The 22,253-nt window shown below is 33.8% G+C and overlaps 1 protein-coding gene across 7 annotated transcripts in view; it reads left to right on the plus strand.

Annotated features, from left to right (window-relative positions):
• Window positions 1-22,253, plus strand: part of FNDC3A (fibronectin type III domain containing 3A) — a 190,754-nt gene that overhangs the window by 137,114 nt on the left and 31,387 nt on the right. For all 7 annotated transcript variants that reach the window (XM_074304750.1, XM_074304747.1, XM_074304749.1 and 4 more), the window contains 8 exons: window positions 1,923-1,981; window positions 5,048-5,205; window positions 8,004-8,063; window positions 8,471-8,609; window positions 12,565-12,618; window positions 16,492-16,616; window positions 17,681-17,855; window positions 20,571-20,657. In XM_074304750.1, the coding sequence (XP_074160851.1) occupies window positions 1,923-1,981; window positions 5,048-5,205; window positions 8,004-8,063; window positions 8,471-8,609; window positions 12,565-12,618; window positions 16,492-16,616; window positions 17,681-17,855; window positions 20,571-20,657 (857 nt within the window). The remainder of the gene's footprint in view (window positions 1-1,922; window positions 1,982-5,047; window positions 5,206-8,003; window positions 8,064-8,470; window positions 8,610-12,564; window positions 12,619-16,491; window positions 16,617-17,680; window positions 17,856-20,570; window positions 20,658-22,253) is intronic.

Genomic DNA, 22,253 nt, shown 5'->3' on the forward strand with positions numbered 1-22,253 from the left:
CTGTGCAACAAAAAATTCGGTTCTACACACATATATTGTATCCAAATTATACTGTAATATATTTAACATATATAAGACTGCTTGCCATCTGGGGGAGGGGGTTGGGGGAGGAAGGGAAAAAATCTGAATAGAAGTAAGTGCAAGGGATAATGTTGTAAAAAATTACCCATGCATATGTACTGTAAAAAATGTTATAATTATAAAATAAAATAAAAAATTAAAAAAAAAAAGCTATAATATGCAGATACTAAAAAAAAAAAAGAAAAAAGAAAAAAGAAAATCAAAGTGAAACTTAGATTTGCTCCTGAGTTCGTCATTTCTCTTTGAAGATGAATGGCATTTTTTCATCACAAGTCCTTTGGAACTGTCTTGGATCATTAAAATGATCAAAATAGCCAAGTTTTTTTGCAATTGATTATCATTACAGCATTGCTATTATTGTGCCCAATAATCTCCTGGTTCTTCTCACTTCACTTTTCACAATCTTATCATGTTTCTCTGAACACCTCTCCACCCCTATCATTTCTTAAAGCACAGTATTCTGTTACAATTACCTTGTACACTCATGCCTCAATTGATAAGCATCCCCTCAATTTCCAGTTCTTTGCCATCACAAATGAGTTTCTGTAAATATTTTTGTACATATAGGTCTTTTTCCTATCTCTTTTCAGTTTTAAACTGGCACTGTCATTTTTACCTTACATAGCACCCTGAATGTGTCATAAGGAACATTGAGGCACATAATTCCTTTTGACCATGATAATTGAGAAATAGAAACTAGTGTCCTTTTTATAAATATTTTTAAAACTTGTTTTAAACAGTAAAAGGGCATTGATGTCTTGACGTGCATCATAATATAATAAACCTTTTTCTCAATTCATTTTATCCTAATTTGTATTGCATTAGCAAATAACTAGTTTGGAACAAGGAATGGGAAATAAAAATAAACTTTAGGTGAACTATTAAAATGTAGATTCTCTTATCTTCTGATTTCCTCTAGTTTCATGTGATAGTTTAAATTTGATTTTATCTTTTTCCACCATGAAATTCCAGTCCTCTCACATGAATAACCATAAGCATTCTATGACTTTAAATCCTTGCAATTTTTCTCTTCATCAGTTCCAGCCTTACCAGTTTTGTAGTCTTCTGGGAAACTGTAAGAGTCGATGTTAGTAACCCACTACTTCAGTTTCCAGAAAGAATAGTGGAGGCTTTTAATACTAGTGAAGTGAATTACACTTATCTTTTTAGAAAGATATGGCTAAAACTTACCATGACCACAGAACCTGAAGTGTGAGGTCTTTCCTAACTAAGCACTCCTCTATCTACTGTCTTGGAGACAGGAATATCTGAAATGAAGTACTGCTTGTGACAGATACCCATTATGTAACCTTATGAGAACTCCGAGACTCCTAAGCTTTGGAGAAGGTACCAGTCTACACTGGTAGAAATGGAATTTAATGTCCTAATAGAATCATAAATCCAGTTTTATGACCCTATAATTAAAATGTTGTGCAGTAGCCCAACTACTAACTTCTCAGTAAATTAGGGACTTGAATTTCATAAATACAAAGTACAGTGTTCTTTAGGCCATGATATATATATATATGTAACATTTCACTGGTCTAATTTTAGTGCCAACATTTTCACTATTTATTTTTAGATTTGATTTTTATCTTTGGTCATAAAAAAAAAAAAGAATGATTTTAAAGTTCTCAATTTTATTTACTGTTTCAGAAATAACATTGGGAGAGATGTTTAAGCCAAAGCAAAAGAATGGTGATGCAAGCTGTTAAGTAGAAATTCAAGAGAAATAACTTGAATTTGTAAACTTTAGGTATTAGTTACAGTATAAAAAAGTCACATTTGTATTTTTGCAATTTTTTAAAAATATTTTAAATTTTTTATTTACTTTTTTAAAGAAAAGAATGAAGAAACAAAAGCACTCGAAGCCCTTCTGTCTAGCATTACCAAGCCAGTGGTAAGTACCTTTGCTATATTCTTCATTTTTTAGCAATTTATCTTTCTGTACATACAAACTGGTAATAATTGTCATACATAGAATATATACAGATTTATGGGGTTTCTGTTCAAATATTATTTTTTAAATAGCTATTATAGATGTGTTTGTTAATCTATAAACAATACTATTAAAAGAATTCAGAAATTGTTATTTTTTGAATAATTCCAGACTAATTAAAATATAAACAATTACAATTAAATAAATATATATATATATATAATTTAAAATTATATATAAACAACACAAATGTGTGTGTGTGTGTGTGTGTGTGTGTGTAAGTGTAAACAAATACAATGTATTAGCAAGCTTTTATTAAGCACCTACTATATATGTGCCAACCACTATATGTGTGAGGATACAAAGAAAAACAACTGAAGTAAACAAATATATACAAATAAACTCTGTACTCTAGTGCATCTCATTTCCAGGATCAAACATGAATTCTCTTGACAGTCAAAGTAAACTAGTCTCCCTCACAAGAATAAATTGAGTAAAGTTTCTGAGAAAAGGCAGTAATTTTAAGGGGGAATAGGAAAGGCTTCTTGAATAAGGAAGGATTTTAGCTTGAGACTTGAAGGAAGCTAAGAGGCAAAGATGAGGAAAGGAGAACATTCTGGGCATGGGAAACAACCAGCTTTCAGGATTGTGGTATTACTGGGTCACAGGATACAGATAAGCATTGGGGGGACTTGAGGAAGTAGAGAGGAGTATAAGGTAGGGAAAAGAGAACTAGTTAAAAGCTTTGAACAGCAGGTTATTTCTTAATCCTGGAAATGAAATGCTAGGAAGCCACTGGAAGAAGACATGGTCAAACCTTTAATTTTGGAAAATCGTTTTGGCAGCTAAATGGAGAATGGACTGGAATGGGGACAGACTTGTGGCTGGCAGACCTACCAGCAGGCTTTTGCAGTACTCTAAACATGCGAAGTTGGCCTACAACAGGGTACTAACAATATTAGAGGAGAGAATAGGGTTCTGAAAAATAAAGTGGTATCCAGTTTTATCAAACTTCAGTTCATATTTTCAAGAGTCTAGATAAACATGAACAAAGCTTTAGAAAAAGAAAATTTGTCACTTAACTAATAAATATGTAAATGAAGCATCTTAAGGAAATTTTCACATATATTGAAGTAGTAGCTTTCAGATATTTTGGTTGCAATTTAAATTTTCTTATAGATGTAAAATATAAAAAGTTTACAAAGTATACCTCCTGCTCACACAGACCAAAAAAAGTTATCAAACTTACAGATATAAGAGAAAAATGTCTTCTGGATTGCAATAAACCAGAATTCACATGATTAAAAAACTGTTGTGCACATTTAAGCTAATTTACCCTTACTTTGTGCCAAAAAACAAATAAGGAAAAAAAAATCATTTTGGGAGCATTAAAAGTGAGTAAAAATAGAAAGAGTATAAGGAGAAAAAACTCCCAAGTCTGCAGTGGTATTAAGCTATGTGTGGTGGAACACGATTAGTTCCTAGAGTCTTCTGAGTTCTATTATGTGACCAGTTTGCCTTCAATTATGCCGTGTTTTAAGAAGCCTGAAAAAAAACTCACCATTCTGCCCACTAAGCCACAACAGCTCTGTTTTTTTTCATTGTCTCCAAGGGTTGGGATTGAATATACTAGTTTTCATTTACATTAAATATTTTTACTTTTTAAAGCTTGTTTAGCAATCTCTAAATATAGTATGCATATTTCTGCAAATTAGCACATATTACCAATGGTTTTTTTTTTCTGTATTATTACTCAAAAAGGAATCTGATGGCTTTAACAACATTGAATCTTTACTTAGATTAGCCTAGCAATATCATCTGTACATAATAACTATGAGTATCTTTAACAATAAAAGATCTCAAATCAGCAAAAATAGTTATTAGACTTAGATCTTGGATCTGTCGTTTACTATCTTGGAAACACATTGGGCCCCAATATCCTTATCCATAAATGAGAAAGTTAAATTAGATGACCTCTAAGGGTAAGCTACCTCTAAATTATGATTCTCTGATAAGAATCATTGAATACTTGCCCTTATTTTCGTAGCAAATATTTTTTTTTAGTCTGAAATTTCCATCCACTAAAGGTAAAGCTTGAAATATACATAGGAAAAAAGGCCCCATAGTATTTCAGGACCTTTCCCCTAACATGTCCTTTATACATAGTAAGCTATTTAATGGATACACTTGCTGAATTTGAATGAGAATAAGTGATGAGGTTTTTTTTTTTCCCCCACAAGATGAAAGTCCCATATTTTTTTTGCCATCAGAATAAGTTTCAGATAGCATGTTAAACCCACCTAATACATACAATTAAACCCACTTAAAATTTTTTTATCTTCACATAAATCATCCTTCCCAATAACTCATTCTTTCTGTGCCTATTACAATTATCACCATCCCTGTTGTTCTAATTCCCTCAGAAGTAACAAGTTATCTATTTCTCTCTCTTTTTTGCCACCTCTCTCCTTTCCTCTTTAGAATATATAATTTCTATATTCCCACCATTAATATATTCTGTCTGCTTTCTGGCATGTTTCTCATATTTTTTTCTTATCTCCCATTTCCTATTTTCACAGAACCAGTTTTTGAGTCTTTTTTCTAAGATGAATAAATAAAACATAATTATGTTCTAAACTTGAGAATGAAAAAAAAAATTATAATTTGGGGGAGGGGTGGATGGAGATCTGCTTAATTCCATGGCACCAATAGTCTTTATAATGTTGAATAGCCCTAAATGTTCCCAAACTTGGAACACTCTGACCTTTCAGCAGTATCCAGGACCATCTGAAAATGGGCATATTTCTCCTGATGAACTATTGTATGTAAATATGTATGTCTATTTATATGTATATTTATAGATATGATGTGTTTCTTTTTTTTCCTGCATTTAATTCTACCTTCCCATTAAATTACAAGCTTTTGTATATTAAGAGTAGGGAATAAACTTCACAGCACACTTATAGAGTCACATTTCAACCACTATACATATGTTATAAAGAATTTTTAAATATTTTATTTTAACAGGTATCAGACATACAAGCAAGAAGAGTAGTACTTACATGGTCACCTCCTTCCAGCAGCATTAATGGGGAAACAGAAGAAAATAATGTGCCAGAGCTATATGGTTATGAAATTCTGGTTTCAAATACTGGAAAGGATGGGAAATATAAAAGTGTTTATGCGTAGGTATTTTTCTATCTTTCTCCCTCTTGCTATATAAAGTAATTTCTGAATTCAGGGCTGGTGCTCTATCCACTGCGCCACCTAGCTGCCCCCCTATATATAAAGTAATTTCTAACTATTAATTGACAAGATGAGCCACATGGCATAATAGGAAAAGGTTTAGAATCAGTATTACCTGACTTCAGGTCCTGCATTTGACACATTCTAGTTGTGTGTTCATAGGCTAGTCACTTAACTTGTACCTCAACTTTCTAAAGTTTTAAGTCACAGACAAGTAATCAAACTATAGTGGTAGAAGCAATTTTTATATTGATTGTACTCCTTATATTGAAGCAATCACAGGTAAATAGAGAATTCTTAAGATATAAAATGTTTTTGAGATTTTTCTTCCATTGACATGATGTGTGAAAAAAAGAAAATTTGATTTTAAATCTTAATGGTCTACATTTATCTATATATTGTTCCTTTACTTCATCTGAGTGTTATATTTTAAGACCAACTTAAATATAAGACCAAATTTGAAAATAATCTATAGTTCTAAATGCCAAGTTTAAATGCCAATGTATATTGCACATCAGCTGGTCATAGTTGTAGTTGGTGTTCCTCATTTTAGGGAGATTATTGTAGATCAGTATAACAAATGCTTTTTTCCTAGAGTTCCTTCATACCAATTATTCTCTGCTATATGGAACAAAGATCTCTTAGTAATTAATTATATGTTGCATTACAAGTACAAAGAGATACATTAAGAGCTGAGTAACCAGGCCTTTACCAGAAGGAAATGAGTTTTCTAGGTGGCCTCCTTAAAGAAGTAACTGGGTGAAAAGAAATAAGTGAAGCTTTATAAAGCATCAGCCTCCTAGAGCAATCTTACTGAATCCCTGGTCCTCACTCTGCACTGTTCTTGTTAGGTAAAGGCAGACTATAACCCAACTCTTTTCAGATCAAATAAAGATTCTTGCTCTTCTGTTACTAATGGCTTCTATTACAGTATTTAAGAGGACAATTGATTCTTAGTTCTCTATGCTATAGAAAAGACCTTATACCCATCTTCCACCCCAACTCTACTAGGCTTTCTTTCTGGCATACTGCTTTGATAATCTCATCTTTTTTATTTATTTATTTATTTAATTCATTTTTCCAAATTATCTCCTCCCTCCCTCCACTCCCTACCCCCGATGGCAGGTAATCCCATACATTTTACATGTGTTACAATATAACCTAGATACAATATATGTGTGTAAATACCATTTTCTTGTTGCACATTAAGTATTAGATTTCGAAGGTATAAGTAACCTGGGTAGAAAGACAGTAGTGCTAACAATTTACATTCGCTTCCCAGTGTTCCTTCTCTGGGTATAGTTATTTCTGTCCATCATTGATCAACTGGAAGTGAGTTGGATCTTCTTTATGTTGAAGATTTCCACTTCCATCAGAATACATCCTCCTTATACAGTATTGTTGTTGAAGTGTATAGTGATCTTCTGGTTCTGCTCATTTCACTCAGCAACAGTTGATTTAAGTATTGAGATGATCATAATCTCATCTTTTTTATGATGGCATTTCCTTATGAGTTTGGTTTTTGTGAAACTAGTTTTATTTGGATCCATTTTCTATTTGTTGAATAACAGAAGCTACTTATCTAGCTGCACAAGCTTCTGTCACTATCAGATTGCAACAGGAAAAAGGAAGAACACAGAAAGCAGAGATGAGGAAAAATTGAGGAAGATGAAAGGGAAGAAAATGAGATGAAGAATGTAAATAAAAAATAAATAATAGATAGACCCCCTGAGAAGGCAGTATGATTTAGGAATAAATTAGGAAGCCATTCTCAAAATCAAGAAGACTTAGGATTTATTTCTCATTTCTGACACATACTGCTTACTAATAGGAAAAAACAATCATCTCTCATGGCTATAATCTATATTGAAAGAAAAACTTCTTAACCCAGCAGTTTCCTATATCTTTGGTCAGAGATTGAATATTACCCCCAATAGGTACCCCAATAGCCAGCCAGCCAGCCCCACACCTTATCATCATTGTACTATAATACAGGATTTCCATAGGTTAGAAATGTTTTTATATAGACCATAATAGAGAACCACTGATTTGGGGGGAGGGAGAGTGGTAAAGGTTATTATTGAGAGATTTTCTTTATTTAATAATTTATAGGTTTATAGAGCTTAAAAGTCATATTGACCAACCACTTTACTTTATAAGTGAAAGGAATCTGGTGCCCACAGAAATTAACTTCTCCATAGTCACAAATAAGCATTTGAACTCACTTCCTCTGACTTCGCTTTATCCAGTTTTCTTTCCATTACAACAAAAGTTTCATTCTTTTCTTATGAAAATGAGGTATGCTAATTTTAAGTAGTAAAAGTCTGGATTTTGAAACTTTCTTACCTTTAGTGGAAAAAATGGCCAACAAATTGCAGATTTTGTTCTATTTACCATAATAAATATTATTTGTAAGCAATACTTTGTGTAAAAGTAGCTTTTCTTGAGTAAGTTCAATATCCCATCTCCTTGCCTTTGTTCCAGTCTAACATAATGAACCTATGTGAAGTCCTGTCTTGGGAGTACATTAATACATTTTAGTCCAGTTTATAATCTAATCATTTAAATTGTAATTCAGCCACAAAGAATTAGTTTTATGTGCTATATAGTTAGAAGAACATTTTTCTGTATTGGTACTATTTTTTTTTTTTTAAATTTAAATGTAACATAATTGTTTGGGTCAGTATTCATTTGATATGCCACAGAGTCTAAAAATAATGCTAATATTTTTTCCCAGTGGAGAAGAAACAAGTGTCACTGTAAATGACCTCAAGCCAGCAACTGATTATCATGCAAAGTAAGTAACTTCACATAATTATTTTTTCTAATTAGCAAATCATATTTATAAAAATGTAACTTCCAAGAAGGAACCACTTTGTACATATATTCATGGTGTGAAAACATGACTGAAGTTGAATGTAGCCTTTTATATCTTCTGTTGAAAGCACTTAGCTTGAGAATCATTTGTATTTTCATTGGGAAAAAACCTTTTAACTTTAGTATTTTAATAATGTGTGAAAGCTTTTTATAGGACGCATTGATCAACATGAAATCTGTCCAGCTTATTCACAATGTAATAATTATGGAGAAAATTTATTATCTCTTGATATTTATGTAACACTAACTCTAGAACATATTTGTTGTGAGTATGTTAAGAAGAATCCAAGGATTCCTCTAGGTTAACTATTTATTTTACTTCTCTAGAATACAAGCAGAATGTAATTCTATAAAGGGAAATCCTTCAGAAGCAGAAAGTTTTACCACATTGAGCTGTGAACCAGATATACCCAATCCACCAAGAATTGCCAACCGAACCAAAAATTCACTCACATTACAGTGGAAAGTAAGTACATTTTGAAAAGGTTTTGAGGGAAAATTGAGGTTTTTTTATTCAAAGAACTGAATTCTAATTGCTTTTTGAAGATATATAAAGATATTTTTTTTTCTAAGTAGTGTTGCATATGTGGATATCTGCATGTTACTGTTTCTTATGTTCACTAACAGTGCGGCACATGTTTTTGTCAAATGCATGAGTGAGACTAAAAACTCTGGAGCATTGCCAGTCATTATCTAACAATACACTTATGAAAATTAGGTAGAAAAAAAACAGATTAGAAACCCTTTCTGTAATCTGAAAACTGTTTAGTTTACAAAAACCAAGCTGGTTTTGTTTGTTTGTTTGTTTAGTTGCGAAAAAAATTATTTTTTTTTTATTTTTTTTTTTTTTTGAGTCCCAGCCTTTCAGAATCATAGATCTAGAACTCGAAGAGACTTCAGAAGCCATTCAGGCCAATTCCCTTGTTATAGATAAGGAAACTGAATCCAGTTGAGGCTTAGTGATTTGCCCAGTGTCATACAGGTGGTAAATAAAGAAACTAGCATTTGAATTTAAGTCTTCTGACTTGAAATTCAGCACTCTTTCTGTAATATGGTGTTGTATGCTGCCTGCATGCCACAATTAGAGCTTTTGGTTTCATTGCTTTTGAAAAATGAGGTATTTTTTTTAGGAATTGTAGAGAATAGTAATTTCTAAGTTTATCTGGCTGTCCAAGTAAGTCTTTCATTGATTTCTTCTTGGTATGCTTTAAAAACATTGTCACCCATACATTGATTCCAATGGAAATATCTTGAAGCTATTGATGGTGTTTGGGACCCAATTTGTTAAATATGTTTTTTAATGGTTTAGTTAATTCAGTTTCCAAATTGCCATATTTTAAGATTTATGTACATTATATAAATTATCTCATTTGACTCTCATAAGTAGCACCCTGTTATGAGATAAATACTATATGTCTTATTTCTCAGGTTGCAAATAAGGAAACCAAAGCTAAGATTGCATACATAGTGAATAAATGTATCCATTAACTTAAAATTCTCAAAGTATCCATATTGGCCTAGAATTAATGGACCTTCCCTCTTCCCAGGTTTACTGACAGAGGTATATCTGTGGTATTTAGGAAACATTGTACAGATTGTGTGAATGTGTGTGTATATGCATTCAGAGTTGTCTTAAAGTATTACCAAGGAACTAGTTTGCTTGTGTAACTAAGGATCTAAAATCACTTATTGACCATTATTTTAGCAGCATGATCAGGTGGCCCTCCCAAATGCCCTGGCTTCCTCTGAATCCTGGAATCAGTTCTCATGATCCAGTGCTGTATGATCACAAGTGCTGCACTCTTAATTTATCATAATCGCAGGCAAGACTGTGCATATATGTATATAACTGCACGATATATTGTATGTGCAGAATGAGCTTCAGTGACTAATCGTACATTGGAGCTTCTGGGGGAGGTCATCATGTGACTTGAAGCTATACAAGTGTATGGGGACCTTAAGAATCTGGAGGGGGATGAAGCAGTACACCAGCTCTGTACCCCCTCATACTCAGGATAAGGGGGGGTACTAAGGTCAGATCCCCAGTGATTATAAGGTGATGACATATATTAACAATATTCCATCTCTTTATGAAACTACAGATCATACACACAATGATAAAACTGATGACCACAACAGCCAGACATGAGGTCACTATGGATACAGGGCTATGGCCTGGTACCAGGAGCCTCACTCTGGGCGACAATAGCAGTTAGTACCGCAACATGCGCTAGAGAGGAAGCCATTACATTGTCATTACAGCATAATGACAATGATAGTCAAGCTGGGACTTGTGGTACTAACTGTTACTATACCCGCACACCAGACACAACCCATATATTCCCCCTGCAGCGGCCGTGAGCATGCACTGTACATCCCTTGCGCCTGTCTGTTGTGGTGGCTTCCGTTACTTTACAACGCCGTGGGCCTTCAGTTCTCCATCTTCTGCATCTCTCTCCCTTCCCCACACCATACACCTCGGCCTGAGAACTCACCTCACCTCATTATCTCCTCACACTCTGTCTCCGCCGCCTCAGCCCAGTGCTGGAAGTGTGCGTTGCTAATGTGAGTTTAGTTTGAACATCACTTCCGGTCTGATTTTGCCATAACCCGGCAGGTCACATAAATGTCCTCAGCAGGCCTCATGTGGCCTGCGGGCTGTAGTTTGAGGGCCCCTGTACTACAGCAAAACTGACTGACTTGCTCTTCCCAGTATATATTATATCTTCCACAACTTGTTCATCTATAGGATGCAGAATTCCCCAAACATCGAACTCTTGAGCCTTTCCCCCACTACCAACCAAGGGGCAAGCTAATTGTATCAAAAAAAGGGACAGGAAGCTCCATTATTATTATACAAATGGTTTAATAAATCAAATAGGCTGCTTAGATAGGAGCTGCCTGGGGTTGGCTGCCAGACAATTCAATGAATCTCAGATCCTCACCATGTAGTCTGGGCCCTGAGACCAGACTATTCAATGGATCCCCACAAAAAAACCCAAAAAAGTACTGTGATAATTATAGAAGTTAGAGCAAGGAGGAGCTGCAAAGAGTTATTATGTTGTGGGTTTGCATACTGTATAGCAAGCAGCTCTGATTTGGGGCCTTGGTCACAGGTTTCAGGTGACATGGCAGCACTCTTGGGGGAGTGACGCCCAAGACCTAGTCATGCTTTTGATGTGGTTCTAGTGGTACAGAATTGAGGTGTGAGAATCCTCTCTGGTTGGTGCAGGTCCAATGTGAAAAAATTCAGGAATCCAAAAAGTCTGAATGGCAAAAGGGATTTTTATTGCCACAAAGAAGCCAGCTTTGCAAGGAAGACAGACCCCCTCAGTACCAAGAGGTCCTATCAGAGAAATAACAAAGGTTATTATTGAGAAGAAAATGTCTTCACAGTGTGCAAGAGTTCTAGTAGGCAGCTATGCTAAGAAGAGAGGTCCCTTGGCAATCCATAATCCTCCTTAGGACTTCTGCAAAGATTTGAAGTTCAAAATTGTCTTTTTATTGGCAGTCTGAGGCTTGGTTCCAGTTGAAAAGAGTCAGTGCCCCCAGGCCTAGATATTTATGTTGGAGTTTCAAGCCACTTAACAGGCCCAGATCTCCAAATGAATAAAATCATTTTGAAGGCTTTTTTCCAGAGTCTGGAATTTCCTGAAGAGGATGGCACCCCCAAAGATCAATGGAGGGTGGTTTGACCAAGATCTCCAATTGAATGAAGCCACTTGTCTGGGAACATATGCTTTCCCAGATTTTTAGGAGTCTGAAAGACTCCGAATTTCCTTTCTTTTACAGATCAAAGGGGACACAGTTTCAGAGTTCACCTCCATTGCTTCTCCCCCAAAGCCAAGGAGAACAGTTTCAGGGTTCATTGTGATCGTATGTCCTTATTACATCTTACTATATTATATTATATTATATCTTACTATAACTGCAGACACACATGAGGTGATTGGCAAGGCACAATGTCCTTGCCATGGCTTTCACATACATACACACACACAAACTCACACACACACACCCCAATTGGGAATCTATACTGACAAACTTTCTTTTCTTTGTAATAATTAACCTTTCTGTAGTACTTTAGGTTGGTCCACCACAGATTTGTATATCTCATTTGATTCTCAGAATAAACCTGGTAAATAAATATAATTGTTAGACCCATTTTACAGATAAAGACATGAGGTTAAGAAAGGTTAAGAACCTCCTCCAAGGAGGACTCTAGATTGAGCTCTGACCATGAGGCTTCTGATTGTCACTTCTTAAAAAGTGTCTCAATGACTGGGTTATATATTTCCTTGCTCCATATCCATTTTCTATCTATAAAAGTCACAGCACATCATTTTGACATAGATTCTTTCCATTAATTCCAGCATAATAAATTTTTGCCAAGATTCTGATTTGTATTTCTCTATTTTTAGGCACCTTGTGACAATGGTTCTAAAATCCAAAGTTATCTTTTAGAATGGGATGAGGTAAGTCAATACTAATTAATTACATTTTTATTTTCTCAGAGTGATCAGGATTGCATTCATCCTAAAGCAGATATGGAGATCCCGTGTTTTTAAAGCTCATAATATTGTGAACTCAGGTTTCTTATGAATAGTACCATATAATAAAGTTCCATAATTATATTTTTTCCAATTTACTTTTCAACATAACTTGTACCCTTTGGAAAGACCTGTTAAACTTTTTATGCAAAGTTGATGGGAGGTCAGTATATTTTTTAAAAAACACAAAAAAACAGAATTATCTAAAACTTGCAAGTCCCTCTTTGCTATTCAGTTGCTGAAACTACTCTTACCAGTTTTAACTTACTTCTCTTGTAGTACAGATTTTTTTTGCCTTCAAAAAAGAAATCCCCCTTAATCTTAGTTTGGCAGGAGAGTCTAGAAACAATGACAGCAAAAGCATGTTTAGAAGTTGCCAAATACAAAGGATGGTAGCTCTGAAAGCAAAGAAAAGCCTTGATTAAAGCTCTAGAGGTGAGAATGGGATTGCAGAGTGGATTGTCTCAGACATATCAGCTCATTTAATTAGTTTTAATTTTCACTTCCATAGTGTAATAGTCAGCCAGCTCCCAGACCTCTGCAGCTCTTCTGTTTTCCATTCTCAGATTAATTCACTTGGCAAAGCACAGACTCAGTGCCATCAGCTTTCTTTGCAAAGCTACATACTGTTCAGCTTCCTGGTGAAAGGGCTGCCCTCAAGTGAAGACCATGTCTGGGCCAGGCATGGCCCTTTCTTTACATGTTATCTGTGGGTTACTGCTGTTTCCCGCCACTTTATACCTTTGAAAGCATAAAAATTTCTCTGTACATCTGAAAGGGAAGTCATTTTGCTTACTAGCAAGAAAATAATTCATACTTGGTGTGTTAGTACTTTATTTACATAATGAAACTAAATTTATTTATTGGTCTAAAATTAGGAATAGCCCTCTAAATGATTTCAATATCACTGTTTGGTGTCTTAGGGTATTGTTACTGCACTGCAAAACTCCCCAACATATAAATATCTAGGGATTTCTATATATACCGGTGGTTGCTTCTGTCTTTTTTTCTCTTTCCTTTATTAGTGTTTTTCTATTCTTTTAATTGTTCTTTCCTGATTTATATGATTTTCTATGTATTCTCACATTTCATTTTTAAATTGTACATAATTTTAATGGTATAATAATTGGGGGGAGGAGCATTATACCAGAGATTGTTCAGCTATTGGATGTAATAGATTGCCTCTAGTTTGTTAGCAATAAGCGTAGAATTTGGTCATCAGTCATTCAGCAAGCATTTATTAAGTAATTACTATGTATTAGGCACTGTACTTTTGGGGATACAAGAAGACAAATTATAGTTGAGCTCAAAATCTAATAGGGGAGACAACAAGCTCAATACAGGACAAATATAGGAAATAATCAACAAAAAGAAGACAGCAGAATTAAGTGGAGTTGGAAGAGGCTTTCCTGTAGAAGGTGGCATTTTGAGTGGAACTTGAAGGAAGACATAAAGAGAAAAGCATGGGAGACAAGTGAGTGAAAATGCTTGGAGCCAAGAGATAGTTGGGAACTGTCATTTTCTTTGGTGTATGAAATTCCAGTCTCCCTCTTCCCCAACAGACCAGCCCCTTCTGTGGCATTTCTCATCAGTTTCCTGGAACTACTGAGAGGTTATGTGACTGGTCCTAATATGGTCAGAGGTGGGACTTGAATTACTAGGTCTTGCTAGTTCTCTATATCACGATGCCTACCATACTCCCTTTCAGGTCTAATTTGGTGGTATTAGGAATAAAATTGCTTTGATTATTTTTGTACAGGCAAGTTCTTTTTCCTTTATTCCCTTTTTCCTTATTACACAACAATAATAGGTCTGCCAAGTCAAATCCAGTAGTCCATGCTCATACTAAAGAGTTCCATTGTTGACACTTAGGGTTATTAATGAAATTATTCTGCCTTTTTCTAATTAATTTATAGTACTTGGGGAAAAAATTTAATCATCTCAAAGAACTTTTCTGATTTTTTGAAATATAGGAAGATATTACATGTATTACTATTCAGTAAAATAATATAACTTTTTGCTTATTTAAGGAAAATATCAATTTTCATTATATCTCTCCTAATTTGGGAAATATTGTGAAACCCAAGTTTTTAACTTTGACTTTATTGCTTAATAAGAACCATATAAATTATTTGGATATGGCATATTAATGGATTGATTAGTATTCTTGGAATAGCAAGTGATATTTATACAGCACTTGAAGATATACAAAGTGCTTTACCGATGTTTTATCATCTGTACCCGCTACCAAGAACTCTGTGAATTAGGAATTAGAACCAGAATTATTCCTATTTTAGCGGAAACTGGGGCTTCATAGTGATTGTGATTTGCCCATCATCTCAAAACTCTTAACTATCTATTGAGATTTAAATGTAGGTCTTCCTGACCCCCTGTCTAACATTCCCTCCACTCTGCCATCTGCTTCTCAAAAAAAGTATCTACGCCACTGACAAGCTCTTAACTGTTGTCTTGCTTAAGGCTCTAAATTCCAGCTATTTTCTTAAGTAAGTAAGATTTTTAGAACAATCTAAGAGTTTTTTAGTCTATTCTGTTTCTTTCTAGATGATACATATAACTCTTCTACCCAACTAACACTAGAAGGCCTCAAAGCACCAAGCTGCATCAGTTGACAAGAGTACATTTTTTATCCATAAAATAAAGCAAATAGAAATGGGATAAAAGTTATTTCAAAATAAAATTATAATGCTTTTTGTGTCATTTAACATAATTGATCCTTCTAGCGTTAAGTAAGTGTTAGCACTTACACATAGCACTTTTAAAGTTTGCAAAGTGCTTTATATATGTTATCTCACTTGCTTCTCACAACCAACCTGCTCTAGGTGCTATTAGAATCCCTACTTTACAAAAGAAGAAACTGAGGCAGACAGCAGTTAAGTGACTTGCCCAAGGTCACCCAGGTTAGTAAACCAACTGAGAGGCAGTATTTTAACTCAGCTAAAAGGAGAAGCCTGAGGGAAATAAACCCATTTGAATGACCCATTCAGCCCTGTAGATATATTCTGCCTGTAAGAAATGGAGTTGGTATATGTTGACTTGAAATCTGACTTTTAAAAAAATTGAATATCTCTAAATAGAAAAATACACACATTCATAGTAATATGAAAACATAAGCCTCTGGATAGACATCTGAAAGCTGTAAAGTAGCTATTAATCTAAATCTGATTGATGAGACGTGAAGTTTAGGAGTCATAATTTTACTTTTTATAGCATTGGACTTAAATTGGTTAAAATGTATTTTAAAAATTTTTGCCATAAACTTTAATGCTCCTTTACCAGTTCAACAAAGGCCTTCATGTGTTTAAATAGGTATTATTTTATTAGAACAGTTAATGATTTAACATCAAATTTTCCTCTCCTTTATTTCATAACATTCATCTAGATGACATTTCTTCCCGCAAGGTTTTTTCATATATTTAGTTCCATGTCTTTCTATACTTATACTTGAAAATACAAAGCTTATTTTTTTTCTTTCTTTTTTTTTTTTTTTAAACTAAACACATGGATTTAGGTTTTCCTAAAGCACTTTAGTTTATAACTAGATAATGTCACTGTATCTCCCCCCACCACCAAATAACATATATTAAAACTCTCATTGCTTTTAAACTATTAGGTAATGAATTTTTTAAAGTACTATTTGCTTTCCTTTAATATTTGTGTCTAGTATGTGTCTTTAAGAAAAACACATATACCAAATATGTTTGTTACTCAGTAGACTTTTAGTAACATTGGTATTTTGTATTTTTATAACAAAATATAAAATTCATGTTTTCATTTTAGGGGAAAGGAAATGGAGAATTTAGCCAGTGTTACTTGGGCCAACAGAAACAATTTAGGATTACAAAGTTATCACCAGCAATGGGTTGCAAATTTAGACTAGCAGCCAAAAATGACAAGGGCACAAGGTAAGTCATGATATATAAATTGATACAGAAAATTAACTTTCTGTTTTCTACACTGTGAATTATGTGGAGCAAATTCTGCTTTCAGATTTTTAGTGATATCAAAAGGCATTTTCTTTACTGAGGTAGAATAAACAAAAGCATGTCTGCCAATAAAGTATTTATACTTAAGGTCTCTTCCCCAATCCCCCAAATTATGACCTATCACCAGTCTTCTGATGATGTCTTTCCAAATTTAAATAGACTAATCCTTTGTAACCAAGCCAGTATTTGACCCCTTCCCTTTACTCCTGCTTCCTCTCTCTCTGGTTTGAGCTAAAACAAAATAGAGGTCCCAAGGTAACATTGAAATGGATTTTAGATCATCCATCTAAATAAGTAGTCTAAGTTTGCTTCTCATCAGTGGAAATGATTGTTTGTTAACTCATGACTTAAGTGATTGAGAATTGGTTTTTCACATATTATACAAATAATATTATTTGAAAGGACTTTAAAAATAGCAAAATTCCATGAAATATGAAGTGATGTCACTATCCTTTTTGTCTGCAATCACAAAGGTAATATATGATATCTTTAAAGTGTGTTTTAATTAGTTTGAGCTGCAATAATGATGGGTATCTTAGAAACATGCTATAATAAGATAAATATGTATAAGTGTGAGTATGTAACTACATATATACATACGTACATGTGTGCATACATTACCAAATATGAGGTAACTAGTGTTGTTGAGGAAGCACCTCAGAGAACACAAATGGACTTCGTAGTGGTGGTTATGTGGAATTTTGAAGAAAATAAGTGATTCCAAGAAGCAGAGGTGAGAAGGGATAGTACAACCTATACATAAAAGACAGCTAGCACAAATGCACAGAATTGGAAGATAGGCTGATATATGTGAACAGCATAAATAAAAGGATATTATTAAGAGTTTTACATTTAGCAGAAAGTCACTGTCATATCCAAAGTTTTATTACCACTATGATCATAATTTGTCATCTTATACTAGTTGTTAAGTCATTAAAAAGTGCTTCTAATTATTCAGTATGAATATTTTTTGTTTATAATAGTGGCTTTAGCGAAGAAGTCTTATATCACACCTCAGGAAGTGCCCCTTCAATGCCAGCAAGTCCTACACTCATTAAAGCTGGAGTTACTTGGTTGTCCTTACAGTGGAATAAACCTTCAGGAACACCATCAGATGAAGGAATCTCATATATTTTAGAGATGGAAGAAGAGACATCAGTAAGTGTTAATTTTTTTTGTTTAGTTTTGTTTTGTGTTTTTTGCTGAGGTAATTGGGGTTAAGTGACTTGCCCAGGGTCACACAGCTAGGAAGTGATAAGTGTCTGAGCCACATTTGAACTCAGATCCTCTTGACTAAAGATCTGGTTTTCTATTCACTGTGCCACCTTGCTGCCTTTTAATGTATATTTTTAAATGAGACACTTTAAATTACAGACACAATACTAGTATCCAAATACATTCACTAATTTAGCCATTATTTACACTAGACTGGTGTATAATTTTTTAAAAAATGAAACTTATTCCCCACCCATTTCTTTAACCCAGCCACCAAATTCAATTGGAGTTTAGGTATTTGATAATTTCTTTGAGCTTTTGTGTGTGTTTTTTTGTTTCACAGAGAAGGCAACAGGAGAAGGTACAATTCTATAATAGGGCAAGTTAATGAGGTCTCTGAGATTTATGTGAATAGCCCTGGGTCCCTAGAGAACAGTCACAACCACTAGAGAGTAGACAATGTCATTGGCACTTTGAAAGCTAACAATAATTCCATCCAATTCACTAAATGTGGTTACTTTTCAAAGGGTTACAAGGTATGTAAAGGAATGCCTGCTTCCACAATAAAAGGAACTCCTCTAGAAAACTAATAGGTCAGATTGAGAAATAGCTTCACATTGGGTCTCATCTCCATTAGACTGTAGCTATGGCTGAACTATGGGTATGAGTACAGTAACTTTGGAAAGGCAGTTTTGCTTCTGGATCTTCAGTTACCCTAACCCTGAATGAGTCTCCATTTTACCAAAACTCAATTTGTAGCTAGTTACAAAAAGGTTAAACATTTTTCTCTGTTTTATTCAGTTTTATAAAAATCCAGTTCAGGTTTGGTTTACATTCAACATCAAAGATGTCATTTGTTTCTAACTATTTACAGTTGAAATAGGAAACAGTAAACTTCAGGAACATTTCTACTACTACTAGAACCGTGATCTCATTGTTATCCTTCCATTGTTAAAGTATTAACCCATCCATGCCTTTATATATTGTGTGGTATTTGTCTGTGTTCTCCTATATATTTCCCAGAGCATTTCTAATAATCATTTTTTATGTTTTTCTCTGTTAATTACTTGTGCAGTGAAGATTTGTTTTACAAACTCTTATGTTTACCTGCTTTTCTGACACTATAATTCCTTGGTAATATCCCTTCTTATTTAGGTTCTATCTTGAATTTTGGTGGAAGGGATTTCATAAGTGTGCTCCCTCCATTGGTTCATATCATAGCCTAGCCATGCCTTCTTTTCTTCTGCAACTTTGTCTGTTTCTTCCCTTTCATCCCTCACTGACACATCTGATATGCTTGGAGCCTTTTCCTTGATTTCCTGATATTATGTGGGTATCATTAAATGAATTGTATTCATTTGATAGATATAAGTTATCCATAAATTAACCATTACTCTTGCTGTGTGAATGAACATTTTTCATTCTGTTAATATCTTTTACATCACTTCTTAAACATAATTTGTCAGTGGTTATTCTGTGATCTACTTATGTCCACCATAAATTTCTTCATTATAATTTGGATGAGCTTCAATTTTTCTTCATTCCATGAATTGCTATGGCCAAAGAATTCCTTACCTTATTGCTAGATACTATTGAGCACAGATATTCTCATTGACAGCTGATTAACTAAATTAGGTGGATTTTCCCCTATCTGCTTCCCTCCCTCCTTTGTATTGAGAAACTGATCCAACCTAATCTGAAATAAAGAGGTTAACTTTATTTTCTTAATTAATTTTTACAAAACTTTTATGCATAGGTAATTTTCCAGCATTGACAATTGCAAAACCTTTTGTTTCAACTTTTCCCCTCCTTCCCCCCACCCCTTTCCCCAGATGGCAGGTTGACCAATACATGTTAAATATGTTAAAGTATAAGTTAAATACAATATATGTATACATTTCCAAACAGTTATTTTGCTGTACAAAAAGAATTGGACTTTGAAACAATGTACAATTAGCCTGTGAAGGAAATCAAAAATGTAGGCAGACAAAAATAGAGGGATTGGGATTCTCTGTAGTGTTTCATAGTCAATTCCCAGCATTCTTTCTCTGGATGTTATTGGTTCAGTTCAATACTGCTCTATTGGAACTGATTTGGTTCATCTCATTGTTGGAGAGGGCCTCAACCATCAGAATTGATTATCATATAGCATTGTTGTTGAAGTATATAATGATCTCCTGGTCCTGCTCATTTCACTCAGCATCAGTTCATGTAAGTCTCTCCAGGCCTTTCTGAAATCATCCTGCTGGTCATTTCTTACAGAATAATAATATTCCATAACATTCATATACCACAATTTATTCAACCATTCTCCAATTGATGGGCATCCACTCAGTTTTCAGTTTCTGGCCACTACAAAGAGGGTTGCCACAAACATTCTTGCACATATAGGTCCCTTTCCTTTCTTTAAAACCTCTTTGTGATATAAGCCCAATGCTGCTGGATCAAAAGTATGCACAGTTTGATAAAAGAGGTTTAAATTAAACAAAGCAATAAGTACCTTGTACTTTTGGACATCTAAAAGATAAAGAGAGATATATTCTTTTCTTTCCAATATTAGAAATACATGTATTTAATATAAATATATATGTTTCCTTGTAAGTATAAAAATAGATTTGTGTTTATATACATTATGTGTGTGTGTTTATCTTCTAACAGGGATATGGCTTTAAGCCTAAATATGATGGAGAGGATCTTGCTTACACAGTGAAAAATCTAAGACGCAGTACAAAGTACAAGTTTAAGGTAAGATTGTAAGAACCTTAAAGTAAGATTTAAAATACTAAGTAATTTTATTTTAAACTTTAAATATTATGTTTTTCAATTAATAAGGTTAATATTAAATAATAATGTTTAGTGTGTCTTATTCTATTCTTTCACTCTTATGCTATATAATATAGTTAATCTGGAATGTTTTCTACTAGAATCACCTGATTTACTGGCACCTTGTTCTCACAGTACAGATAGATATCTCCGAAAGACACATTCAGGCCTGATACTGATGATTATATTATAATAGCATCAGGCATCCGCTAGTAAGGGTTTTGTTTTTACTAACTGTACAGCATAATAGAATGCAGCTGTATTGCAGTTACTATTGTAGTTAGCAATTTTCTTTCCCCTCTTCACAAAATGATAGATTGATAGAACACTCAGGTAACACTGCACATATAGAAATTTCCTTTTACTTTGATCATTTGGGGGCTGATTATACCATGCTGTCAACTGTCTAAGCCCTTTGTTTCTCATCTTTCTACCTTTTATTATAAACGTTCTTGTAATTTCTTCCATCATCAGTACCTTTGATAAAGGATCAGCATTGTAATAATAAGAGTATTGATAGGAGTTTAAAACAAAAAATTAATGTGAGGTTTAAGGTTTATCTTTGATTTTATTAGTGTATACTCTTATTTGATTATCTTTGCTTATTTTGGAGGTAGATCAATATTGCCTATCTTACATAAGAAAGCAAAAAATTTAAGAGTGCTGGTGTACTCTTGCACCATGCATGCATTTATGGTTGTTTATTTAATTTATTATTTCATAATTAAGTTTAATAATAGATAATCTGATGTTAGCTGCTTTTAAGCAACAAATCATGTTCTTATTGATACAATAATAGAGGTTATTTATTTTGAGAATGGTTGAAACTCTTAACCATATGATTAAGCATGATCATTTCCAATTTTACTTGGTTTGTACAAATTTTTTTTTATGTTAAACATGGTAGAAATATATGTTAAACCCAATATATGCATACATATTTATACAATTATTGTGCTGCACAAGAAAAAAAAAGAGAGAAGCAAAATAAAATGCAAAGAAACAACAATAAAAGGAATGAGAATGCTATGTTGTGAACCACACTCACTTCCCACAGTCCTCTCTCTGTGTATAGATGGCTGTCTTCATCACTGAACAATTGGGACTGGTTTGAATTATCTCATTATAGCTCACGAGAGCCATGCCTATCAGAATTGATCATCATATAATCTTGTTGTTACTGTGTATAATGATCTGGTTCTGCTCATTTCACTTAGCATCACGTTCATGTAAGTCTCTCCAGGACTCTCTGAAAGCATCTTGTTGGTCACAAAAACCATTCTTAAAATTCATTTTTTTAAATTTTGAGTTTCAAATTCTTTTCATCCCTTCCCTCCTCTCCCCCTCATTGACAAGACAAAAAATTTGATATAGATTATACATTTGGAGTCATGCAAAACATATTTCCTTATTCGTTATGCTGGGATTAAACAAACCAAAAAAGACCAAAAAACTACAAGAAAAATAACATAAAAATATGCATAGATCTGTATTCAGATTTCATCAATTCTTTCCCTG

This window comes from Sminthopsis crassicaudata, chromosome 3, assembly GCF_048593235.1.
Source record: "Sminthopsis crassicaudata isolate SCR6 chromosome 3, ASM4859323v1, whole genome shotgun sequence".
NCBI classification, from domain to species: Eukaryota; Metazoa; Chordata; class Mammalia; order Dasyuromorphia; family Dasyuridae; genus Sminthopsis; species Sminthopsis crassicaudata.